Source organism: Panthera tigris, chromosome D1 (genome assembly GCF_018350195.1).
Source record: "Panthera tigris isolate Pti1 chromosome D1, P.tigris_Pti1_mat1.1, whole genome shotgun sequence".
NCBI classification, from domain to species: domain Eukaryota; kingdom Metazoa; phylum Chordata; class Mammalia; order Carnivora; family Felidae; genus Panthera; species Panthera tigris.
The window spans coordinates 60360172-60382618 of NC_056669.1; the positions used below are offsets into that span (position 1 = coordinate 60360172).

Sequence of the window (22447 nt, forward strand, 5' to 3'; positions counted from 1 at the left end):
CTCTCCTCTATTAGATAAGATGTAAGAAGTGTCCCCACTGCTTGTTTATGCAGCTTGTGACCACTTACCATACCATGTGGGTTAGCTTCATTCAGAATACTGACAAAGTAGAAAAGAGAGGTGAAGACAGTTAGTGGTGCTAATGACCTCTTTCCTGCACTGAAGTATGCTGTAGCCACCCCCCTTGCAGGTTCCTATAACTTTTACTCCATATCCATGAGCCATTTTAATATCTAAATGTTTTGTTTTTGAGATAATATTATCTGGTTTGTTGTCACTTGTATTGGAGTGTGTACCTCACTAAAGCAAGCTTTTTGGTTTTCAGAGTTGAGTGTGGATTAATATATTCGTTTATATTAGAATTAGGTTTAAATTCAGCAGGGAACTTTTAGTGAGATCCTATAGATCTGATGAGATCTTATCTATATTTGATATTACTCCATTTTAAAAATTAAATTATTTTTTCAACACTTTAAAAACATTATTTTAGGGTGAGAGAGAGAGAGAGAGAGAGAGAGAGAGTGAGAATCTTAAGCAGGCTCTACACTCAGCACAGACCCGGACACAGGGGGCTCCATCCACAACCCTGGGATTATGACATGGGCCAAAATCAAAAGCCAGGTGCTCAACTGACTGACCCACCCAGGTGCCCCTTAAAAATTAAATTCTAAAGAAAGTGCTCATCAAGATAAGTGTACTTTTAATCCCCTTTACCTATTTCACTTATTCCTGTTTCCTCTGGTAGTGACCAGTTTGTTCTGTGTATTTAAGAATCTGGGGGGTGCCTGGGTGGCGCAGTCGGTTAAGCGTCCGACTTCAGCCAGGTCACGATCTCGCGGTCCGTGAGTTCGAGCCCCGCGTCAGGCTCTGGACTGATGGCTCGGAGCCTGGAGCCTGTTTCCGATTCTGTGTCTCCCTCTCTCTCTGCCCCTCCCCCATTCATGCTCTGTCTCTCTCTGTCCCAAAAATAAAAATAAAAAACGTTGAAAAAAAAAAATTAAAAAAAAAAAAAAAAAAAGAATCTGGGTTTGTTTTTATCTCCTTTTTAATGTTTGGTCGTTTGTTTTGTTTCTTAAATTCCATATATGACTGTTTGTCTTTATCTGACTGACTTTTTATTTCACTTAGCATTATACCTTGCTACAAATAACAAGATCTCATTCTTTTTATAGCTGAGTAATATTCTTTTGTATACATACATACATATATATATTTTTTCTTTATCATTGACCTATTAATGGACAGTTGGATTGCTTCCCTATATTTGCTATTACAAATAATGTTGCAATAAATATAGGGGTGCATATCTCTTTTCAAATTCGTGTTTTTGTTTATTTCGGGTAAATATGCAGCAGCGAAATTACTGGATTATATATGGTAATTCTATTTTTAATTTTTTTAGGAACCTTCATACTTTTTTTTCCACAGTGGCTGTAACCAATTTACATCCCCACCAACAGTGCACAGGGGTTCTTTTTTCTCCGCATCCTTGCTAACATTTGTTATTACTTGCCTTTTTGATTTTAGCTGTTCTGGTGGATATAAGGTAAAGGCTCGTGGTAATTGTGATTTGCCTTTCCCAGATGATTAGTAATGTTGAGCATCTTTTCACATGTCTGTTGGCCATTTGTATGCCTTTTTTGGAAAATGTCTCTTCAGGTCCTCTGGTCATTTTTTTTTTTTAACGTTTATTTATTTTTGAGACAGAGAGAGACAGAGCATGAACGGGGGAGGGGCAGAGAGAGAGGGAGACACAGAATCGGAAGCAGCCTCCAGGCTCTGAGCCATCAGCCCAGAGACCGACGCGGGGCTCTAACTCACGGACGGAGATCGTGACCTGAGCTGAAGTCGGGCCCTTAACCCACTGAGCCACCCAGGCGCCCCTCCTCTGGTCATTTTTAAATTTTTTTTTTTTTTTTAATGTTTATTTATTTTTGAGACAGGGAGAGACAGAGCATGAAAGGGGGAGGGTCAGAGAGAGGGAGACACAGAATTGAAACAGGCTCCGGGCTCTGAGCTGTCAGCACAGGGGCCCGATGCGGGGCTCGAACTCACGAACTGCGAGATCGTGACCTGAGCCGAAGTCGGCGCTCAACCGACTGAGCCACCCAGGCGCCCCTGGTCATTTTTAATCAGATTATTTGTTTTTATGTGTTGGGTTCTATAAGTTCTTTATCTGTTTTGTCTATTAAACCCTTATAATACATATCATTTGCAAATATCTTCTCCCATTCAGTACATTTCCTTTTTTTTATTGATAGTTTTCTTTACTGTGCAAAAGCTTTTTATTTTGGATTAGGGTCTAACGGTTTAATTTTGCTTTTGTTTCCTTTGCCATGAGGATACATATGTAGAAAAATGTTTCTATAGATGATGTCAAAGAAATTACTGCCTATGTTTTCTTCTAGGAGTTTTTTTGGTTTCATGTCTCACATTTAGACCCTTAATCCATTTTGAGTTTATTTTTGTGTATGGTGTAAGAAAGCAGCCAGTTACATTCTTTTGCATATCGCTGTCCAGTTTTCCCAATACCCATTTGTTAAAGAGATTATCTTTTTTCATAGTACCTTTTTTCATAATACCATAATGAAAGCAAAAAGCTTTCATTATGGTATTAATTGACCCCATAAGTATGGTTGTATTTCTGGGCTCTTTGTTTTGTTACTTTGATCTATGGGTCTATTTTTGTGCTAGTACCATACTGTTTTGATAACTACCACTTTGTAGTATATTTTGAAATCTGGGATTATGATACCCAGATTACTCCATTTTAAAAATGATGTCTAAGTACTATTTACATAGCTTTTATTTTCCTTTCTGTCCCAGTTAGTTAATTTGTAGAATAAGTGAGTTCCACATTAACAGGGTTCCCCAGACATAGTTTAATTTGATTCTTTGGATTTACTATCATACATTTTATTCATATTTGCAAAATTGATTAGAACCATGTTTTTTAAGTATTACAAAGTTTATGAAAAGTAGATTGCAAGTGAAATACAGTAAAAATGGAAAAGTACAGCAGTTTTGATGGTTTTTCACAGTGATACAGTTATGAAAGGCACATATTCACATTTGACCTAATCATCTAAGGATGGCCAAATCCACCTGTTTAGGCTTTACAACCACATGTACAGGTATCTCTGTATGTAAATATTTACATGTATTTGCATGTACTTATTTGTTGTTCTTCTGTATATTAACAGAACAGTAATTCAACTGTATCTTTTTCATTAAAGGATGTGTAGATTTAGTCCCCTTAAGGCTACCAGTGTTCCTAAGCTATCTGAGAGGAGCCTGCTTTTCCTAGAACCTCTAGAGCAAGCATGCACATCCTTCATAAACACTTAGAACTATTTTATTCTCTTAATCAAGGGAAATGGTGAAAGCACACTTCCAAATAAGAACGCTGATAGACATAAAAATATTTATACTTGTATTTTAGTGATTTATCATACAGCTCTTATTAAAGTGATTTCTAAGGCTATAAATCCACTCCCTCTTCTACAGGTACAGAAAAATCATCTAGATCCCATAGCAGGGCTTTGTCAAATAGAAAATTTGCTCTTAACATAAAATGTTTAATAAACACACAAACAACTAGGATATTCCAGGTCCTTTGCTGGGTATTGACAAAGACAGAAGTGAAACTCTGCTTCTTTTTTTTTAATTTATTTAAAAAATTGTTTTTAATCTTTATTTTTGAGAGAGAGAGACAGAATGTGAGTGGGGGAGGGGTACAGAGAGAGGGAGACACAGAATCTGAAGCAGGCTCCAGGCTCTGAGCTGTCAGCACAGAGCCTGACACGGGGCTGGAACTCACGAGACACGGGGCTTGAACTCAGGAACCATGAGATCATGACCTGAACTGAAGTCAGATGCCCAACCAACTGCACCACCCAGGCACCTCATGAAACTCTGCTTCTTAAGTCACTCATACATTGGTTAAAAATATAGACAATTTAAAATAAATTTAAAATACTGTTTAAAAATTTAGATTTAAATTTAAAATTTAAAAGTACTATTGTTTAGTATCATAACAGTAGTAAACAAAGAATGTTGTGCAGACTTAGGTAAAGCATAGTTAACCAATATACACTTAAAGGAGGTCATTTGTGGAGTCTATTGCAAACTATTGAAAATATAAATAAGTGAAATATCTGCTTATCTATGTTTTGAATTTAATTTAAATTATTTTATGTATGTGAGCCTTACCTCTCCAAACACATCTCACAGTCCTATAGGGCAGAGAATTTTTAATAGATTATATGAATTGCTGATCACACACACACACACACACAAACGCATACACACTAGATATTCAGAACTTGCTGATTCTTTTGTGGGTAAGTGTGTGAGCTTAATCTTCCAGCACATTTTAGTCACTGCTGATTATGCCTGTGATAATTAAAGCCACAGACATGTTATTTTATTTTTTTTTCTATTTTTGTTTAGAATCATATTTTAAAAATCTTTTAAGTCCTAATTAGGACTGCACTGCTATTAAGGTTGATAGATAGGTGGTTGCATAGAGAAATAACAATCAGAAAAGAGGTGGGACAATTAGATATAAGAAGACTATAACCCCACGCCTAACGCCTAAGACATCTTATCTAGATTTTGTTGCTGCTTAATTCAATCAATAACTTGACATTTGAGGACCTACTTAGTATAGGCAGTGTAGCTTTGCGTTCAGTCTCTATTCTGTCATTACTATCTTCAGGTTCCTACAATCATTCAGAAATTGCTGAGTTGAGTTTTCATTGTGGCTGACAATGCTCATCAACCTTGTTATCACATAGTTTTGCCAGGATCCGATTTCTAATCTGCTGACTCATCACTGAGTACACAGTGGGATTCATTAGAGGGTACCAGAAGGAAAATATCAGCTATAATGGCCCTAATGACTGGGGAAACATTTTTTGGCAAAGCGATGAAGGGCAGCCAAGGTGACGATAGGCACATAGAAGATGAACACAGCACAGATGTGGGAGATGCAGGTGTTGAGGACCTTGAGGTGGCCCTTGTGTGAGGCAATGCCTAGAATAAGTTTCAAGATCAACATGTAAGACACAGAAATGCACCCCAAGTACAATAAGGATGTAAGAGCCACAAAGAGTCCGTAGATAACGTTGACCCTGTTGTCAGAACAGGCCAGCTTCATGACATCCAGGTGGAGGCAGTAGGAGTGGGATAGAAGGCTTTTCCTACAGAATTTCAGCCTCTTCAGAATAAAGGGGAAAGGGAGGGCAAACATGATACATAATGCAGCAAATATGAGGCCGATTTTAAAGACTCTGGCACTGGTCAGGATGGAGGTGTATCTCAGAGAGCTGTAGATGGCTATGAAGTGATCTATGGACATGATGAGAAGAACTGATGACTCTATAGCTGAGAATCCATGAATGAAAAACTCTTGGGCAAAGCAGCCATTGGGGGAAATTCCAGTGGCATTGAACAAGAAGATTCTCAGCATGGTTGGAAGGGAGGAGATGGAAAGTCCCAGGTCAGAAAAGGCCAGCATGGAGAGAAAATAATACATTGGAGCATGCAGAGAGGTCTCTGTTTTTATGAAAAAGAGGATAGTGCAGTTCCCCAGGATGGCAAGGAGGTACATGAGGCAAATAGGGATCAAGACCCAAATGTGAGCATGCTCCATGCCTGGGATCCCAATGAGGAAGAAGGTAGAGATTTCCATTTCAGAGGTGTTCAAGACTGACATTGCAGGAATGTGAGGGGCTCATAATATGAATCTCAGAAGAAACTTCCTGAAATGGCCTAAATAGGTTAGCGTATGCTTTAAAATGTTGGTGTGAAATCTTAGGATTGCACTTTTTTTTTCTTTGTATAAGAATTCTTGGACTAAAACAACATATTTTATAATATACTTGTAGGAGTAATAGCAGGACTCATATAGATAGGATATGAAAAGAAACATGAATATAGATTAATATGCAGTAATTGCTAGCAGATAGATATTTCAAATATTTTAAATGCTTTTCCTAATCTCATTATACAAGAAGGAAGCAGTAAATTTCACAGCTTCTATAGCCATCTTTTTAAGGATTGTCATGCCTTTAAGTTTGAAACCTGTTTGGAGAAATATAGGATCAAAGAAGGATGTCACTTAGTACAATTGCATTTATAGTTATAAATGAATATTTTTAAAAACAGTTTTCTTTCAAAAAATGGGGCTAGCAAGGGTTAACATCCATATCTAAAAGGATGAAGGTAGACCTGTATGTCACATTTTATGCAAAAGTTATCTCAAAACACATTATAGAGCTCAATCAAAAAAGAGCTACAACACTGTTAAAAACTGAGAACAAACTGAGGGTTGATGGGGGGTGGGAGGGAGGGCAGGGTGGGTGATGGGTATTGAGGAGGGCACCTTTTGGGATGAGCACTGGGTGTTGTATGGAAACCAATTTGACAGTAAATTTCATATATTAAAAAAAAAAAAGCTACAACAATAAATGTCTTCGAAGGAAACTTAGTTGGTAAGTTTTTGTCATCTGGGGTTGTGCTGTCTGTGAGGTCACTGCTGCTCTTTGTCTTCCCTCTGGCTTCATAGAATCTCATATAAGCAGATACCGTTTTGATGTGCACTAAATGAATGAAAAGTTATACCCTCAATGCAGAGGTATGTATAAATTAAATTTATAAATGTAATTATATGTATAAATTAAATCATAAAATGAATTTTATACAAAACCCACCTTCACACCATTGCTTAAAAATCTGTGAACTCATAGTTTCTTGTTAGAATTGTACAGTTCCTTTCTGTTCATATATAGAGAGAAAATGTAAAGAGATATTTAAACCTATAAAGAAGCATGCTGAGTTAGGACAGACAATAGAGCAAGTAACTCTTAGTGGTCCCTATAGCCTTCTCACTGATGCCCCTGCAAACTCAGTAGTTTCGCATGTCTGCACCCAGAAACACCTATACTAACCTGTGAGGCAATAACTCTACCATTCAGCAAACATGTCACCCCACAGCCAGCCAGGTTCCAGTACCTGTCTCTGAATTTCTCTCTGTGCCAGGTTAGTGATTCTGGCCTAGACTTGACTGGTTGCTATCATTCAGCAGGACTCTGGACTTCTACCATGCATTTACAGAATTGTTGGACTTTTTAGAGGGTTAGGGTAATGGCGTCCATCCTAATCACTTGGAAACCACAGCCAGCCAGATACCGTGTGAAATTTTTGCTTGAGCTGGTACAAAGGCAAGTGGCAGCTATGAACATTTGGAAACTTACCAGTAAGTTGGTAAGTGGTTGTACCCACATGGCAGAGTAAAGAGGAAATGGAGGTGGCATGCAGTCACCAGAATTTCACTGCTATGTAGGCACAACAGTCCATCCTGACCTGCAGAGTCTAGTCCTGCCTCCCTGCTGCTTTCCTATTTGCCCAGAAAGCGTTGGGGATTCCAGCTCAGCAGGATGTACCCAGAGAAAAAGAAAACTCCCTGGAGGTGAAACCTCAAGAACCCAGGAGAGTCATCCAACCCCCTGTGAATGAGATGAACTAATCCTTTTAGCAAAACACCCCTTAAGCCTCCTCTGCCCCCTCTGGCAGAATATGCTCCTGGCTTCAAAGATCAAGAGCATCATGTGAATACTCTTAGAACAGTTTCACAGTGTCTGATAACTATGCCTGTATGTGTCTGCCTCCTTCACTACACTTTACCCCCTTAAACTTATGTCAGTACAAACTGACAAGATTTTGAACATTAAATTTGCATCTAGTATTTTCAAATATGGTAGTTTGCAACTGCATTCAGACTTCACTGTGGAATTTTATAAACATAGAGATTTCTAGGCCTACTCTAGAGTCACTGAATCTCTTTACTTGATATTCATGGTATAGTCTTTGCATTTTCTTCGTATAGTATGTGTATTAGTTCCTATGATTATTATGTTATATATGAGTATTGTTTTCACTGTAAAAGTGAAATTGTCAGTTGCATTATATGTACTATGAGCTCTCATTAGACTTTTTATATTTGAATGGTGTAAGTAAAATTAACAATGAGCATTTTAAGATAAACGTAACACTCTTCCATTAGCTTAAAATCAATATCTTTTTTTAACTTTTTAAATTTTTTTTAACGTCGATTTACTTTTGAGACAGAGAGAGACAGAGCATGAACGGGGGAGGGTCAGAGAGAGAGAGGGAGACACAGAATCCGAAACAGGCTCCAGGCTCTGAGCTGTCAGCACAGAGCCCGACGCGGGGCTCAAACTCACGAGCCGTGAGATCGTGACCTGAGCCGAAGTCGGACGCTTAATCGACTGAGCCACCCAGGCGCCCCTAAAATCAATATCTTAAAACAATAGTTTTTGTTTGACTCTGATGCATTCATGAAAGCTCTACAGTTAGCAACAGTCCAGAGTTTTATCTTCAATATAAAAGGACCCAGTCAGAGCTTGTGGAAAAGGCCTGCACCCAATACTTCAAACTTCAAAGGACAGACTCTTAGGTCTAAAACTTTCAGCGGGTTGAGTTGTGATTTCCAGAACTCTTTTCATTCAATAGACGATATTTCATGAGACTGCTAACCCAAGATCCAACAGAAGAGTTCATTGCATAAGACTGGCTGAACTGATGGGTAGCATCCTAATATGTTGTTTGGAATATTGTTGATGTTATCATCTTGTTCTATTTTCTGAATATATAAGGAGGATTTTTCTCTTTCTCTTAAGCTATTTCCAACCAATCATAATCTAGTAGACTCTGCTTTTGTAAAATGCAATGAAACATTTTGAAGTTATAACAGATTCTCATTAAATCCTCAGTGTTCAGGAACTCTTACTGAGTGTCTTTGCTTTTCATACTACGTGTATTTGCATAGGTGCAATAAGATCCTGTCCTCTTTTCACCAAGGTATGATTTGGAGGATTGGTTATGCAACCAAGTCCTTTCCTAGAATGTCATATTTGAAAATGTTGCTCATTTAATCAAGTATGACTAGTGACTTTTAGTGAACGAAGTTTGACTGTATAAAATCTGTGCTGACAAAGCCCTCTCAAATAAATCACCCTGTTACTTGGGTTATAGGCATAGCCAGTAAAACTGGTAAGGGAGATCACTTCCATGACAGAACAGGATACTGGGACATTTTGGGGATATGAGTAAAGAAAATACTGCCCAAATGTATACATACCTGAAGGAGTAATTTGGTGAAGACAACTTCTTGGTTATAGCTCCCTATTCTGGATATAAGCATATGATAGCAGCTTTTAAACATCTAATCTGATTCTGTATGGAAATCTCTAGCACTGCAAACTTAAGAAGGCCCATCTGGTATATCATCATTCTTTCTGCATCTGTGTAAGTAATGAGATAAAATCTAATGAAAGCCCAATCAAGAATAATCTTTCTTTGAAATTATATTTAATTTAATTTAATTTTTTAATGTTTATTCATTTTTGAGAGACAGAGAGGACAGAGTGTGAGCAAGGGAAGGGCAGACAGAGAGGGAACACACAGTATCAGAAGCAGGCTCCAGGCTCTGAGCTGTCAGCACAGAGCCCAATGCAGACCTTGAACTCACAAACTGTGAGATAATGACCTGAGCCTAAGGCAGAGATTTAACTGACTGAGCCACCCAGGCACCCCTGAAATTATATTTTATTTAAAATGGGGGAGACTATACAGGAAAACATGTGCTTCCGTGGGAAGCTACATTTTTATAGCATGTTCTTATGGGTTATCTGATTTTGATATGCAGGGACTTGGTATTTTCAATACTTTTGAGCTATTTTCCAACTCTGTAAGTCTCTGTAAGTTGTAGATACTAACAGCAACAAAGTAATTCAGGTAGGTAGACCAGCAAATAAATTCTGACTGGTGGAGGGTCAATAAGCATGTCTCACAAAGTGAAAGAGACTATTTGTAGTCATTTGCCAAATAATGTCAACATTCCTATCTATAAATATATCTTTTATATGGGATCTCCTTTGAACAGTTTGTATTATTTGCCTGGTTCTTTCATTAAAAATAAGTTAAATTAGATCTCTAATGGATGTTCATTTTATGCCATTGTGAGAGCTATTATTTTTACCTTTTTTGAAAATTAGTCCTTTTAAATTTTATTTATTTATTTATTTATTTATTTAGTTTTAGAGAGAGAGCATGAGAAGGAGAGAGGAGCAGAGGGAGGAGGAAGAATCTCAAGCAGGCTCTATGCCCAGAGCAGAACCTGATGCAGGGGCTCAATCTCATGACTGTGAGATCATCACCTGAGCCAAAATCAAGAGTTCAACGCTTACCCAACTGAGCCACTCAGGCACCTTGGCTTGCTTGCTTTATTTATTTATTTATTTATTTATGAGAGAGAGAGAGAGCATGGGCATGAGCGGGGGACAGAGAGAGAGAGGGAGAGAATCCTAAGCAGGCTCCATGTCCAGTGTGGACCCCAATCAGGGCTCCATCTCATGACTGTTGGGATCATGACCTGAGCCAAAATCAAGAGTCAGAGCCGAAATCAAGAGTCACATGCTTAACTGACTGAGCCACTCATGCACCCCTGAAAATTGGTCTTAGTCAGGGTTTATATCTTTGCCTGAGAGAGAGGCAAATCATATACATTATAAAGAGTTATGACATTTAGAACTCCCACAGAAACCGGGAAGACAGGAAACTTTCTATGATGTATAACATAGACAGTGATATTTTTAATGCTCAGGAAGCAAATACTGAAATAAATGAAATGGGTGAATGAATTAAATTCTTCTTATATTTTTGTAACACTGCATGTGTTTATTGTCTTTTTTATTGGTTCTATGTGTGCTCATATCATTGTCCATTTCAATTTTAGTTCCTGAGAGCATAGGCATATTTAATAAAAGTCAAAACTATGAATTGGAGAGCACTATTTTATTTATTTTTTTAAGATTATTGATTTATTCTTGGTGGGGGGGGGATACCAGGGAAAGGGGAGAGAGGGAGAGAGAGAGAGAGAGAGAGAGAGAGAGAGAGAGAGAGAGAATCCCAAGCAGGCTCTATACTGACAGTGCATAGCTCAGTGTGAGATTTGAACTCATGACCCCATAAGATCATGACCTGAGCTGAGATCAAGAGTTGGACATGTAAACGACTGAGCCTCCCAGCACCCCTGGAGAGCACTATTTTAAATGAAGAGGCAATCCTCTGTCACTTCTGATTGCTATCCAATTGTTATATAAATGTATACTGTTAATTCTCAAATGAATATATAGGATATTACTTTAAGTATGATGAAATTGACAAGCATATATTGTGTTCATGAGGCTGGTTAAAGCAAGCTAGGTGAAAGTGGACACTTAGAATACAATTTTATATTTATATATGAGCCCTACTCTTAAATCTTAATCCAAAAACATTGCAAGGCTGATTCTTCAATCTTAATAAACATGTTGGAAAGATGATATTGTAATGCAATTAATATATGGCATGATTCCTTGTTGATTCATTCTGTTTGTTTTGTGTCATTCACTGATTGAGATTTCATTGTGGTTAAGCATGGCTGTCAGCTGTGTTTCTGACACAGCTTCCCTAAAACCATATTTCTTATCTGTTGGCTCTTCACACAGTATACAATGGGATTCATCAGTGGAGGTACCAACAGGAAAACATCAGCCATGAAGATCCTAACTATTGGGGAGCTGTGTTTGGCAAACCGGTAGATAACAGTTAGAGAGAAAATGGGAACATAGAAGATGAGCACAGCACAGATGTGGGACACGCAGGTGTTGAGGACCTTGAGCCTTTGTTTCTGTGATGCTATGCTCAATACTGCTTTCAGTATCATCATATAGGACATGAAAATAAATCCTAAGTCTAGGGTGCCTGTGACAGCCACAAATAAGCCATAGATGACATTGACCTTGTTGTCAGAGCAGGCCAGCTTCATGACATCCTGATGGAGGCAGTAGGAATGGGAAAGGAGGGTCTTCTTACAGTATCTTAGATGTTTTAGGGTCAAAGGGAAAGGGAGGATCAACAGAACATTTTTGAAAGAAAAAGCAAGTCCAATTTTGGTGACTCTGGCACTAGTCAGGATGGAAGTGTATCTCAGAGGGTTGCAGATGGCAATAAATCGATCAAAGGACATGATGAGAAGAACTGATGACTCCATAGCTGAGAATCCATGAATAAAAAATTCTTGGGCAAAGCAGGCATCAGGAGAAATTCCTGGAGCATTGAACAAGAATATCCTTAGCATGGTAGGGAGAGATGAGAGGGACAGTCCTAGGTCAGAGAGAGCCAACATGGAGAGAAAATAGTACATGGGTTCGTGCAGAGATGGTTCTGTTTTTATGAAAAACAGAATGGTACAGTTCCCCAGGATGGCAATGAGGTACATGAGGCAAATAGGTATGGAGACCCAAATGTGGGCATGCTCCATCCCTGGGATCCCAATCAGGAAGAAGGTAGAAATTTCAGTTTCAGAGCTGTTGACGGTGAACATGACAGGTAAATGAGGGAAACAAGATGAGAAGCTTGGGAGAGACTTCCTGAAGTGCTGCAAATAGACTGGCTCAGATGCCTGACTCTACCATTTTGGAATCATTGAGGTATTGTGAATCCAAGGGATATGCACATAATTCTTAGGTATAAACCTAAATGGAGAAACCTAGGAAGAGAAGTATTCATCAATGTCCATTAAAAACAAAAACTGAGAGAGAAGGAAAACAAATTTATATCAAAATTGAACATTACAACAGAGGTTATAATAGGTATAATAAGTTCTATACAAGAGCTGATTGGTCAACTAAGATAATTATATTCCAACTGGAGAACTTGAAACTTTCACTTTTTAATGTAAATATTATACTTTACATACTGTTAAAATTTCAATTAATGTACATAAAATTCAGAGATAAAGTAATATATTTTTATACAATGTCTTCTAACGTAGACATGGGTTTTTTTCCTTTCTTCTAATTTCCTTTTATGTCTTTCAGAAACATTTGGTAATTTTCTCCACAAAGATCTTACATCTTTTGTAAAAAAATTTTTTTAGAATCCTTATGCAATTATTTATAAGAGTATTTATAAGATCATTTATTCTCTATTACTTTTCTATTTTTCATAATGATTACTGGTCACATAGAGGAACACTGCAGATTTCTGTTGTAGAAGCCTGTTATAAGCCTGTCTATGCTGGCCATTCTCTTTTTGTCTCCTCTCTTCCTACCATAGAGTCCTGAGTGTCTCCTCATCTTCTTTTGCACCTTTGGCCATATATACACGTCTGTAAAGAGATCCTTCAGTAAACCCTCTTCAATTGACTTCCTCATGTGTCTCTGTGTCTTGCTGGCACATGGTCTTTCATTCCTTTTAGTTAAGATTTTCTTCACCTCCTCTAGTCTTTAGGCTGTTATCTGCAGTGCAAGATGGGGATTTGCAATTAACTTATTTTGCTTGTAATTTAGTATTCTTAACCTGAAAAGCCATGTATTTTTTCAGCGTTGAATATCTTCTGCCATTATAATTTTCAACATTGCCTACTAAAATATATCTAGTTGGAACTTGTTGAAACTTCCCAATCTAACTTCCTATTTAGATTGCTTCATATCTTCAAACTGTTCATTTGTTTTTGTTGCATTTTGGTGAATTCTTTAGTACCACTTCTTATTTACTAATTCTGTTTTCATTTGTTACTGGTCCCAAAAGTATCCCAACTATTGAGTTTTATTTCAATTACTCTATTTTCTTTTATAATTCATATTTATATTTTTAATTTATATCTACCTACCCCCATAATTTTTCATTCATTTTATTGTTATTATGCCACCTTCAAGTTTTGAGGATCTTAAGAATGGCTGCTTCAAAATTCATTTTAAATTGCTTTAGTTTTTCTTTTCTCATCAGTGAATGCTATTATTGAAATTGTAGAGTTTCTTTTTCAGTGTTAGTCTTCATACATGTTTCAGAATTTTACTTGTAAGCGCACCTTGAGTGAAAATTTCCTTGTTTGTTTGATGATTTATTTTGTTCATGCCCCATGTTTAGATGTAGCAGTTGACTCTTCCTCACTTCCTTAAGTTTGTCAACTGTACTAAGTCTTTTTGTAACGGTTAAAGGATACTGTTTCAAATGAGAGTTGAGGACGGTTTTGCCCTTCCCATCTCCCACCCTCAACTATCTCAAGACCTGGCTTGTTATGGGGAATAGATTTGAGCTGTGACAACACCTATTTCTACTCTCCATGTGGATTAACAGCTTCATGTCCCAAGTAGGGTAACTTAGACTGGTCCCTTGTCAAATACAGAGCACTGTTGTGCTGAGTCCCATGCACATGCTGAGCTGCCAACCACCAATATGCCTCTAGACCAGGAGCCACATTGGTTTCTGGATTCAACTTCAACACAAAATTATGTATTTTTACATGGCATCTCATTTCTCTTTCTCTCTCTCTCTATCATCTATCATCATCCATCTATCATTTAACATCTATCAATTATCATGTATTTTCTATCTATTTGTCTATCTAAGGAGCATGGCAATATCTCTTTATAATTTTTATCTTTTATTTATTATTACTACGTGTGTAGAGTAGAATGGAAATTGACATACCAAATTTAGCTCACTATACCATATTGAATAAAATTCTCCACCAAAACTTCAATACAATTTAAAAAATATAACCTATTAATGTTCAAGAAAAATAGTTTTGAGAATTGTTTGATCATATGCTTTTTGTAAAATAATGAGTTAATGTATTAATTTATTCAATGATACACTAGAGCTAATTGCAGGCTTCATCATCAATTTTTGTCATGAGGAATTTGATAATGTCTCTCAGATCTGAACTATTTAGGCCATTTCTTAGTACTTCCATTCTTATTTTTACATAGATCTTCAACCGTTTTGTCACAATGATTCTGTTGTCATGATGGAAAATACTTAGAAGCTCATGTTCCCTTTTTTCTTAACTATTTTTTCCCCTGGAATTCATCTCTCCTATAATTTCAAATGCCAAGCATTGTAATCCACCTTCAGTTTTCTCTAGGCTATTGTTGCTTCTTGATCTTTCACTGCCTTCTGAATGAGTTTTCTGGACTGAACCCCACCTCCAACTTCCTGTATTTATTTTCCTCTGCCCAAATTACTTCCACTTCTGGGTTGTCTATAAACATTTTAGTGACATTTATTCCCCTTAAGAATGAGATGTCTAGGAGACAGACAATTAGAAAGAAATGCCTAGGAAGTTTTGCATTATATAATACATTATTTGCATTTTTTAATAAAGTAAAAAACCTGTCAGGTGTTTGGATATTGTTCACTTTAGAGTTTGGCAAACTCTCATACAAATTCATAGTAAAGTAATGAATAAACTGTACTTTCAGTGACTGGTTTGTGATAGCTGTCTGCCTAGACACTAATCCAGTTGTGTCAAATCACACAACAACCAATGAAGGGCTATCCGTTAGACCTAGTGTCTTCAGATTCCCCAAACTTGCTTCTGACGTTAATCTGGAAGGAGTAAGATTAATGTTTAATGAAAACTGAAGTTTTATTTTAACAAGGATTGTGTAAGGGTTTTGCTTGTTTGGTTTATGTAACCACACAGAGTTATTGGATCATTCCCTTTAGGACAGATAGCATCAAAGCATATTTACCGTCAGATTTGTTGAGCTAAGTGAGACGTTTGAGAAATGTTGCTTTGCTGCCCAGGGTCCCTCTTCTGCCTAGCTTGTCTTTGAACTCACCTACTTCCCTCTTTACTTCAGCACCCTTCCTGCCAATGTCTCCATCCCCGCTGCAGACAGTTCTTCCTGGGCTGTAGAGGGGACTCTGCTCTTTCAATTTTCTCCTAGATATTATCTAGCAAACTTTCTCCCAAACTTCATAGGTTGTCAATAACTTAGCACTGGTTTTGCACAGTAATCATGTAATAATTTTGAATCTTTTAATCAATTTAAGCATTTTGAGATCTGAGTTATTAATTTTTCCATACCGAATCCTATCAATAACTTCGTGTTTATAAGTTCTCTTAATGTAATAAAAACTTGTTTACTGATAAATCAAAAAAATGGAGTAATAACATTTTCAACAAGCACATTATTTATTCTTCACTATCAACCTCTACTTCTCCTAAATGAATATATATATATATCTTTAGAAAGTGCTATATGTCTCTGGAAGAGCCATTTTATTTGCTTTGAAGTGTGACATTTTTAAAGAGTCTACAAGAAAGTAAAACACTGCACAGAAAAATTTCTAGTATGTTGTTTTCATCTCAGAAGGGCCTACCCAACCCTATTCTGTACTTCGCAAAAACATAAAAAATGCAGTGTCAATAACAGATACAGAATGTCTTTAAAGGATGGATTTAGAATAAAGTTTACTGTTTATATGGAAGTTTTAAATAAGGTTGTTTATCATGTTCTTTAAGTTAAAGGTAGAGTGATTTTCAATGAAGTCATTGGGACTGCTTCAGGTGTTGACTATATCCTGATATTGAAGCAGGCACTGAACAGTGAAATCATGATAGCTTACCAGGGATAAGAGATGCATCTTGTGGTTACTGACTGATAAGATCATGAGGGTTTTCAGGTACTTACCAAGGTGTTGGCCACTGCATTTATATTCTTTAAGTTCAAAAAAGAGATGAACACAGGATGAAGTCACCCAAATCCCATTTGATAGACACAACAAGGGTTGATCATGACAGTTTGATTCTAGTCCTTCTACCTGGATGCCCTTTTAGCATAACAAAGGCCTCTGGGGATGAGAACTCTGGAAATTACCCAGAAGGGTTAAAAAGCCCCCAGACAAGTCCTTAAATGAATTAGTTCAAGGAACATTCAACTGAATTCCCATTATGCATATGAATTAGCCATTTATGTTTAAGGCCCTAAGAGGCCTCTCCTGTTGCTCCAAGCAGAATTGATTCCTATGTCACCTGCAATTTTAGAGACTCTGTAAGTGGCTTTTCTGGAAGAGTGTCACATTTTGTTTTCCGAGGTCATTATGTTTGTGCCTGTAATTGAGTGTTCAGATTCAGTTTTGCTACTGCTGGTAAATGCACTTTGTACCCTATAAAATAAATATTAGTCTTCTTTTCTCATTCAAGAGCATTTGAATTTATTTTTAGAAGCCAGTCAAGTATGCTCTTTTAAAAAAAATTTAGTTATTAGTTTGTGAGTGTGCTTTCTATATTAAAGAATATAGCCTTGTATTTTGATGTGCTTGCAAATAATTTTTCCTCTTATGTCACTTGCATTTGTCTTTGTTAGTGATGGTATCATAGGCTGAGTTCTCTTTGAATCAAATACTGAGGTGAATATTTGTGTGCAGAGTTTATTGGTTGAGTGCTCTCAGGTTAAAGACTTATGGGGAAAGAATGAAGTAGTGGAGAGAACTTTGAATTCTATGCAATGGTAACAAAGACTACACTGACTTGGCAATCACTACCTCTAATCCTGCTGAATCCACATATGTGAGGACAGAAACACAACATCCCCTGTGATCTATTTTGGGGTGGGGAGGGGGAGGATGTCGCAGTACATATAAAGGCCTTTGATTCAATGTATATATTGAATATATGAGAAAATCTCCAGCAAAAACAAAATATGAGGGTGGAAAACATTAAAAAAAACAAAAAATCTAATCTACGAGTTCGTATGTCATCATTTTAATGGGAGGTCCTGGAATAAGGGTTACCTAATTATGGATTTTTAAAAATCCATGTTAAACATATTGTGAAATTTTAAAGGAATGATGATAAAGATAGAATGATAAATGTTATTAGAAAAAAACAAACATCTAAAAATAATATGTTTGACTACAAAGCAAATATAATTAGATGTGGGTAAGATATTGCAATAGCTAGACAAGAGTTTAGAAGACAAAGGGGTTAATGTTTTCTAAGTACTTAGGTGTAATTAATTTAACCTAAGAAGTTACTCGAGGATGGTTTCCAGTAAACTAAGTGAATTGATAGAAGAATACATGAACCCTAATAAGCAATGCAAAACCATAAGGTAATTAAAGTAAGTCCCAGGAGGTCATTTGTGCCACGAGCTAGAAAGCTTCAAGTCTAGTTTGGAGAAAGACTAGGAAGAGCTCTAATAGGGCAATATCTAGAGGAATAAGTGGATATCTAAGATTTGTATTGTACTTAAAAATTTTAAACAATATAAGGTGATTAAGGGAAGATAATTCAAAGAGAAGAGAAAATTAATTTAAAAACTGAAGAACATTTAAGTAGTTATGCAAATAAAATGGGTATGCGATAATTATGTACCATGTATATGTCCATAGTCATAAAATTAAGACTATTATTTGTATATTTTCAATTTAAAAAAATTTTTAAACTTTTATTCATTTTTGAGAGACAGAGAGAGAGAACATGAGTGGGGCATGGGCAGAGAGACAGGGAGACACAGAATCCGAAGCAGGCTCCAGGCTTTGAGCTGTCAGCACAGAGCCCTACACGGGGCTGAAACTCCTGGATCAGACCGCGAGATCATGGCCAGAGCTGAAGTTGGATGCTTAACGGACTGAGCCACCCAGGCGCCCCAGTATATCCTCAACTTTAAGGAAAAAGTATGAGAAGTTTCTCTGCGGTAACAACTTGTAAGTAAAAATAGAGTCAGTCAAAGGAAATTTCGTGGACACAAATACACTAATTTTACTATGCCAGGAATTATTTCTTTGAATAACAAATACAACTATAAACATATTGTTCAACCGTTTAAACTAGTCCATAAAGAATTCAAAGTAATGATACAAACATAAGAACAGGGATTTCTGTTTTCTGGTTCCACATGTAAGGGGCTTGGAAACTGCTTCTCCACCCTAACAAATAAAAACAGAAGTGACTGAAAAATCAACAGCTCTTGTAGAAGCACTAAGAGAGTTGAGAATGCAGGATAAACCCCTGTGACCAAAATTGGAAAGACAGAAAAGTGCACAGGAGTCACAGTTTACTGGAGCAGAGACTCATTAGCAGAAATCAACTTGGGAATCAGTGCTGTGTTAGGAAAACCTGAAATGATAAAGATTATAATATAAATTAGTGAAATGAAGAATAGAAAAATAATTTAAAAATTGATAAAATAAGGAATTTCTTTTTTGAAAATATAAACAGAATTGATAAACCCTTAGCTAAAGAACAAAAGAAGTTTAAAATCAAATTAGTGTCATCAAGCAAGGTAAATATCAAAAAAACTACACATAGGCATATTATTTTCAAACTACAAAAATCAAAAATAAAGAAAAAAATCCTAAAGCACTCAAAGGAACAAAATAACTTACCTATATGGGAACAAAGATAAGAATTACATGTGACTTCTCAGAAACCATCTGCTAAATTTGGGCTTAGGGTTTTTTTGTTTTGTTTTGTTTTATTTTGTTTTGTTTTGTTTTTCCTGGATCCTTGAGATGTAAAGTTAGATTGTTTATTTGAGAGCTTTCTTCTTCTTTAAAATAGGTATTTATTTCTACAAACTTCCCACTTAGTACTTCTTTTCTTGCATTTCATAAGTGTGGTGTGTTATGTTTTTATTTTCATTTGTCTGGAGTTATTTTACAGCTTTTTAAATGTCTTTTTTTAACCTATTGTTTAAGAGTGCATTTAATTTCCATGTATTTATGAATTTTGCTGTTTTCTTTCTATTATTGATTTCTAGTTTAGTTGTGTTTGGAAAAGATACTTGGAGTGAGAATGATTTCAATCTTCTTAAATTTGTTAAGACTTTTTTGTGACTTGGCATGTGATCTTATTAATAAGCCACTTATTTAGTTTCTTAGGTAAACTACGTATCAGCACCCAGCACTCAATTTACTTGAGAAATGGGTCAGTCTTACAGGTGGCTACTTATCCGAGTCTGCCCTATCAGATTGCAAGGTGCACCCTGGGAGAACCAGAAACAGCATCACTGACACGTGTCACACCACAAGTGATGGAGCCATCTCTGAAATTGGCAGTCCAGGGGCATCTGGGTGCTCAGTTGGTTAAGTGTCCAACTTCAACTCAAGTAATTTTCTCACGGTTGGCAAGTTTGAGTCCTATGTTGAGCCCTGTGCTCACAAACATATTTTTAGCATTTTTAGCATTCTGTGTGTTCCTGTAACTCTTCTATATGGTTCTTAGAGATTTTTCATATTCTGATCTACATCTTCACTATTGTGGTTGCTACTCTCTTCTTCTCTATAAATTTCAGCTCTTGTGTTTTAAGTTCACTGATAAGGGTGAGCCCATGAAATGCTAGGCCCTTACCCTTGACCCCAATAAAAGAAGAACCCGAGGCCCACATGTAGGAGTGGGCTCTATCCCCTCCCCCAACTTGAAAAATCATAAAGATGTGTAATGAGTAACTTTTAGTCAACAAATATCTAAAATATACATTTTTAGATTAACATAGCTTATAAAAATAGGCAAAGGGAGAAATAGAAAATCCAAGTAGCCCTACAAATGTTTAAAAAGGTAATCTATAATTACATTTCTTCACAAGTAGTTTCAAACTTGAAGAAAACTTGAGAAAATAAATCACTTGATAATAGAGACACAGAGATTTACAAACAGAGCACAAGATTTCAGCTGATATGATAGCCTTTGAAACCACACAAAAAGGAGTACAAATATTAACTCTGCTACCTAAAAGCTGATCTGCTTTAAGCAAGTCATTTAATACTGAAAAGCCTCTGTTTCTTTCTGTAGTTAAGGAAATTAATAATATTCATATATTTGATAGTAATGGAGATGGAAACTGAGGACTGGGTTTGGTAACAGTAAATCAAGATTGATAAGAGCTGTTTTACAATTATCATTACATTCACACAGACACAAAAATTGAAGCAGAAACAAAGACCCATAGACACTGAGAGAAGATGATTCAAACACCAGGCTTTATTGAACATAAAGTTCCCAGACCTGGAATTACCTATGCAATGAGGAAGACACAAAGTGAATGGATGTCATTGCATGACTCGCCCTGCAGGATCCCATCCTCTGGTAACCACACAGACACCTGCTGCACTGGCCCCCAAGGACAGGGTTTACAAGGCACTGCCTCTCTCCTCCTATTTCCACCAGTTCTTGCAGATAAACCAAAGAGAATAAAGCGACTCTGTGAAGAGAGGGGAAATAGGATATAAAATAGATGGGGCAATAAGGGGTATTCATTACTTCTGACTCACCCCCAAAACTCTAGATTCCTGCCTCTACATCAATTCCTCCTGACAAGTGATCTTGATCAAATTTCTTTCTTCTTCCAAGGACTGCTACTCCCTTTCTTCTTCCAAGGACTGCTACTCCCTAAACATGATACCATCCAGTCGTTGTCCTTGCAAACACAGGCTCAATAAGTCGAATTGGCTTGCCTTCTCCTATACTCTGAAAACATACCAGGTCTTTCTAGGGCAATAAAATTTCCACTGGTGCTCCTGTGGAGAATTGTAGCTGTGTCCCCATCCTTATCTTCTTCATGGCTGTGAAAGACACCATGTTTAATTGATACTTCTCTGCCTTGGCAATATTTGGCATTAAGGAGTGGTGAAAGAGAGGGTGTAAGGACTGTGCCAACCATGATCTTGGCCTACTACCAGGTTCACAATTTAATTAAACTTTAGCCTGGTGGCAAGATGTGATAGAAGCCATAGGTCTGGTTGGTCTTTCTCAAAACTGACAAAGAAGAAAATATGAGTGTCTTTTAATTGTTCTATTGAAACTATACTTTAAAACTACCCCTGGATAGCCATTTAATAAAAAAATCATGCCAACCATATGAAAAATCATCCAGCTGGAAAAAAAAATTCCTAAATTATTTTCAAACTCTGCTATAATTTTATAGCAAAACATGACGAAAACATTATAAGTAAGGAAAATTTCAGGGCATTCTCACTGATGAACATAGATGTAAAAATCCTAAATAAAATATTAACAAATTAAACCTGGCAATAGATAAAGGATGGTAGGAGCATCTGCGTGGCTCAGATTGGTTGGTTAAGTGTCCAACTCTTGATTTTGGCTCAGGTCATAATCTTATGGTGAATTCCAGACCGTAGTCAGGCTCTGTGCTGCCTGGAGCCTGCTTGGGATTCTCTGTCTTCCTCTTTCTCTGCTATAATACTTACCAAAAGCATAACATATAGATTTATTTTATAATAGGCCCTCAATAATTGCATGAGTTTCACAAGTTTTTATATGATCCCCAATTTCCATCCTTAACACCTGTTATTTGATTTTTGTTTTTACTGTAGGCCTAAAGCCCACCCAACAACCCTGCTCTGTGGTCCCAGGTGTGCCATGTAATTTACAGGTCCAATAAATAATAAACCATTTTTTTCTTCAAAGTTTCCTAATGGTTCTTGCTGAGGGTGTCTTGCAGTCATCATAAGAATCACAAAGGGTCAAACACAGCATTAGTTACCAATAATAGGCTGAGACCAGCACAACATCAATAAATATAATAACAGATATAAAAATTGGAAATAAGAGAGAAAGAAG

At 36.8% G+C, this 22447-nt stretch overlaps 2 protein-coding genes across 2 annotated transcripts; both read right to left on the minus strand.

The window, feature by feature from the left end:
- Nucleotides 1-4897: 4897 nt before the first annotated feature.
- Nucleotides 4898-5719, minus strand: LOC102967242 (olfactory receptor 51A7-like). The gene has a single exon (XM_015540745.2). It carries the CDS (start codon nt 5717-5719, stop codon nt 4898-4900), a length of 822 nt encoding a protein of 273 aa, XP_015396231.2.
- A 5793-nt stretch (nt 5720-11512) lies between these two features.
- On the minus strand, nt 11513-12454 carry LOC102966959 (olfactory receptor 51A4-like). The gene has a single exon (XM_007089404.1). The coding sequence runs from the start codon at nt 12452-12454 to the stop codon at nt 11513-11515; it is 942 nt and encodes a 313-aa protein (XP_007089466.1).
- Between the last annotated feature and the right edge of the window lie 9993 nt (nt 12455-22447).

Excerpts from the sequence above, each read along its gene's own strand:
- LOC102967242 (XM_015540745.2), bottom strand. The coding sequence starts at position 5,719 with ATGTCAGTCTTGAACACCTCTGAAATGGAAATCTCTACCTTCTTCCTC.
- LOC102966959 (XM_007089404.1), bottom strand. The coding sequence starts at position 12,454 with ATGTTCACCGTCAACAGCTCTGAAACTGAAATTTCTACCTTCTTCCTG.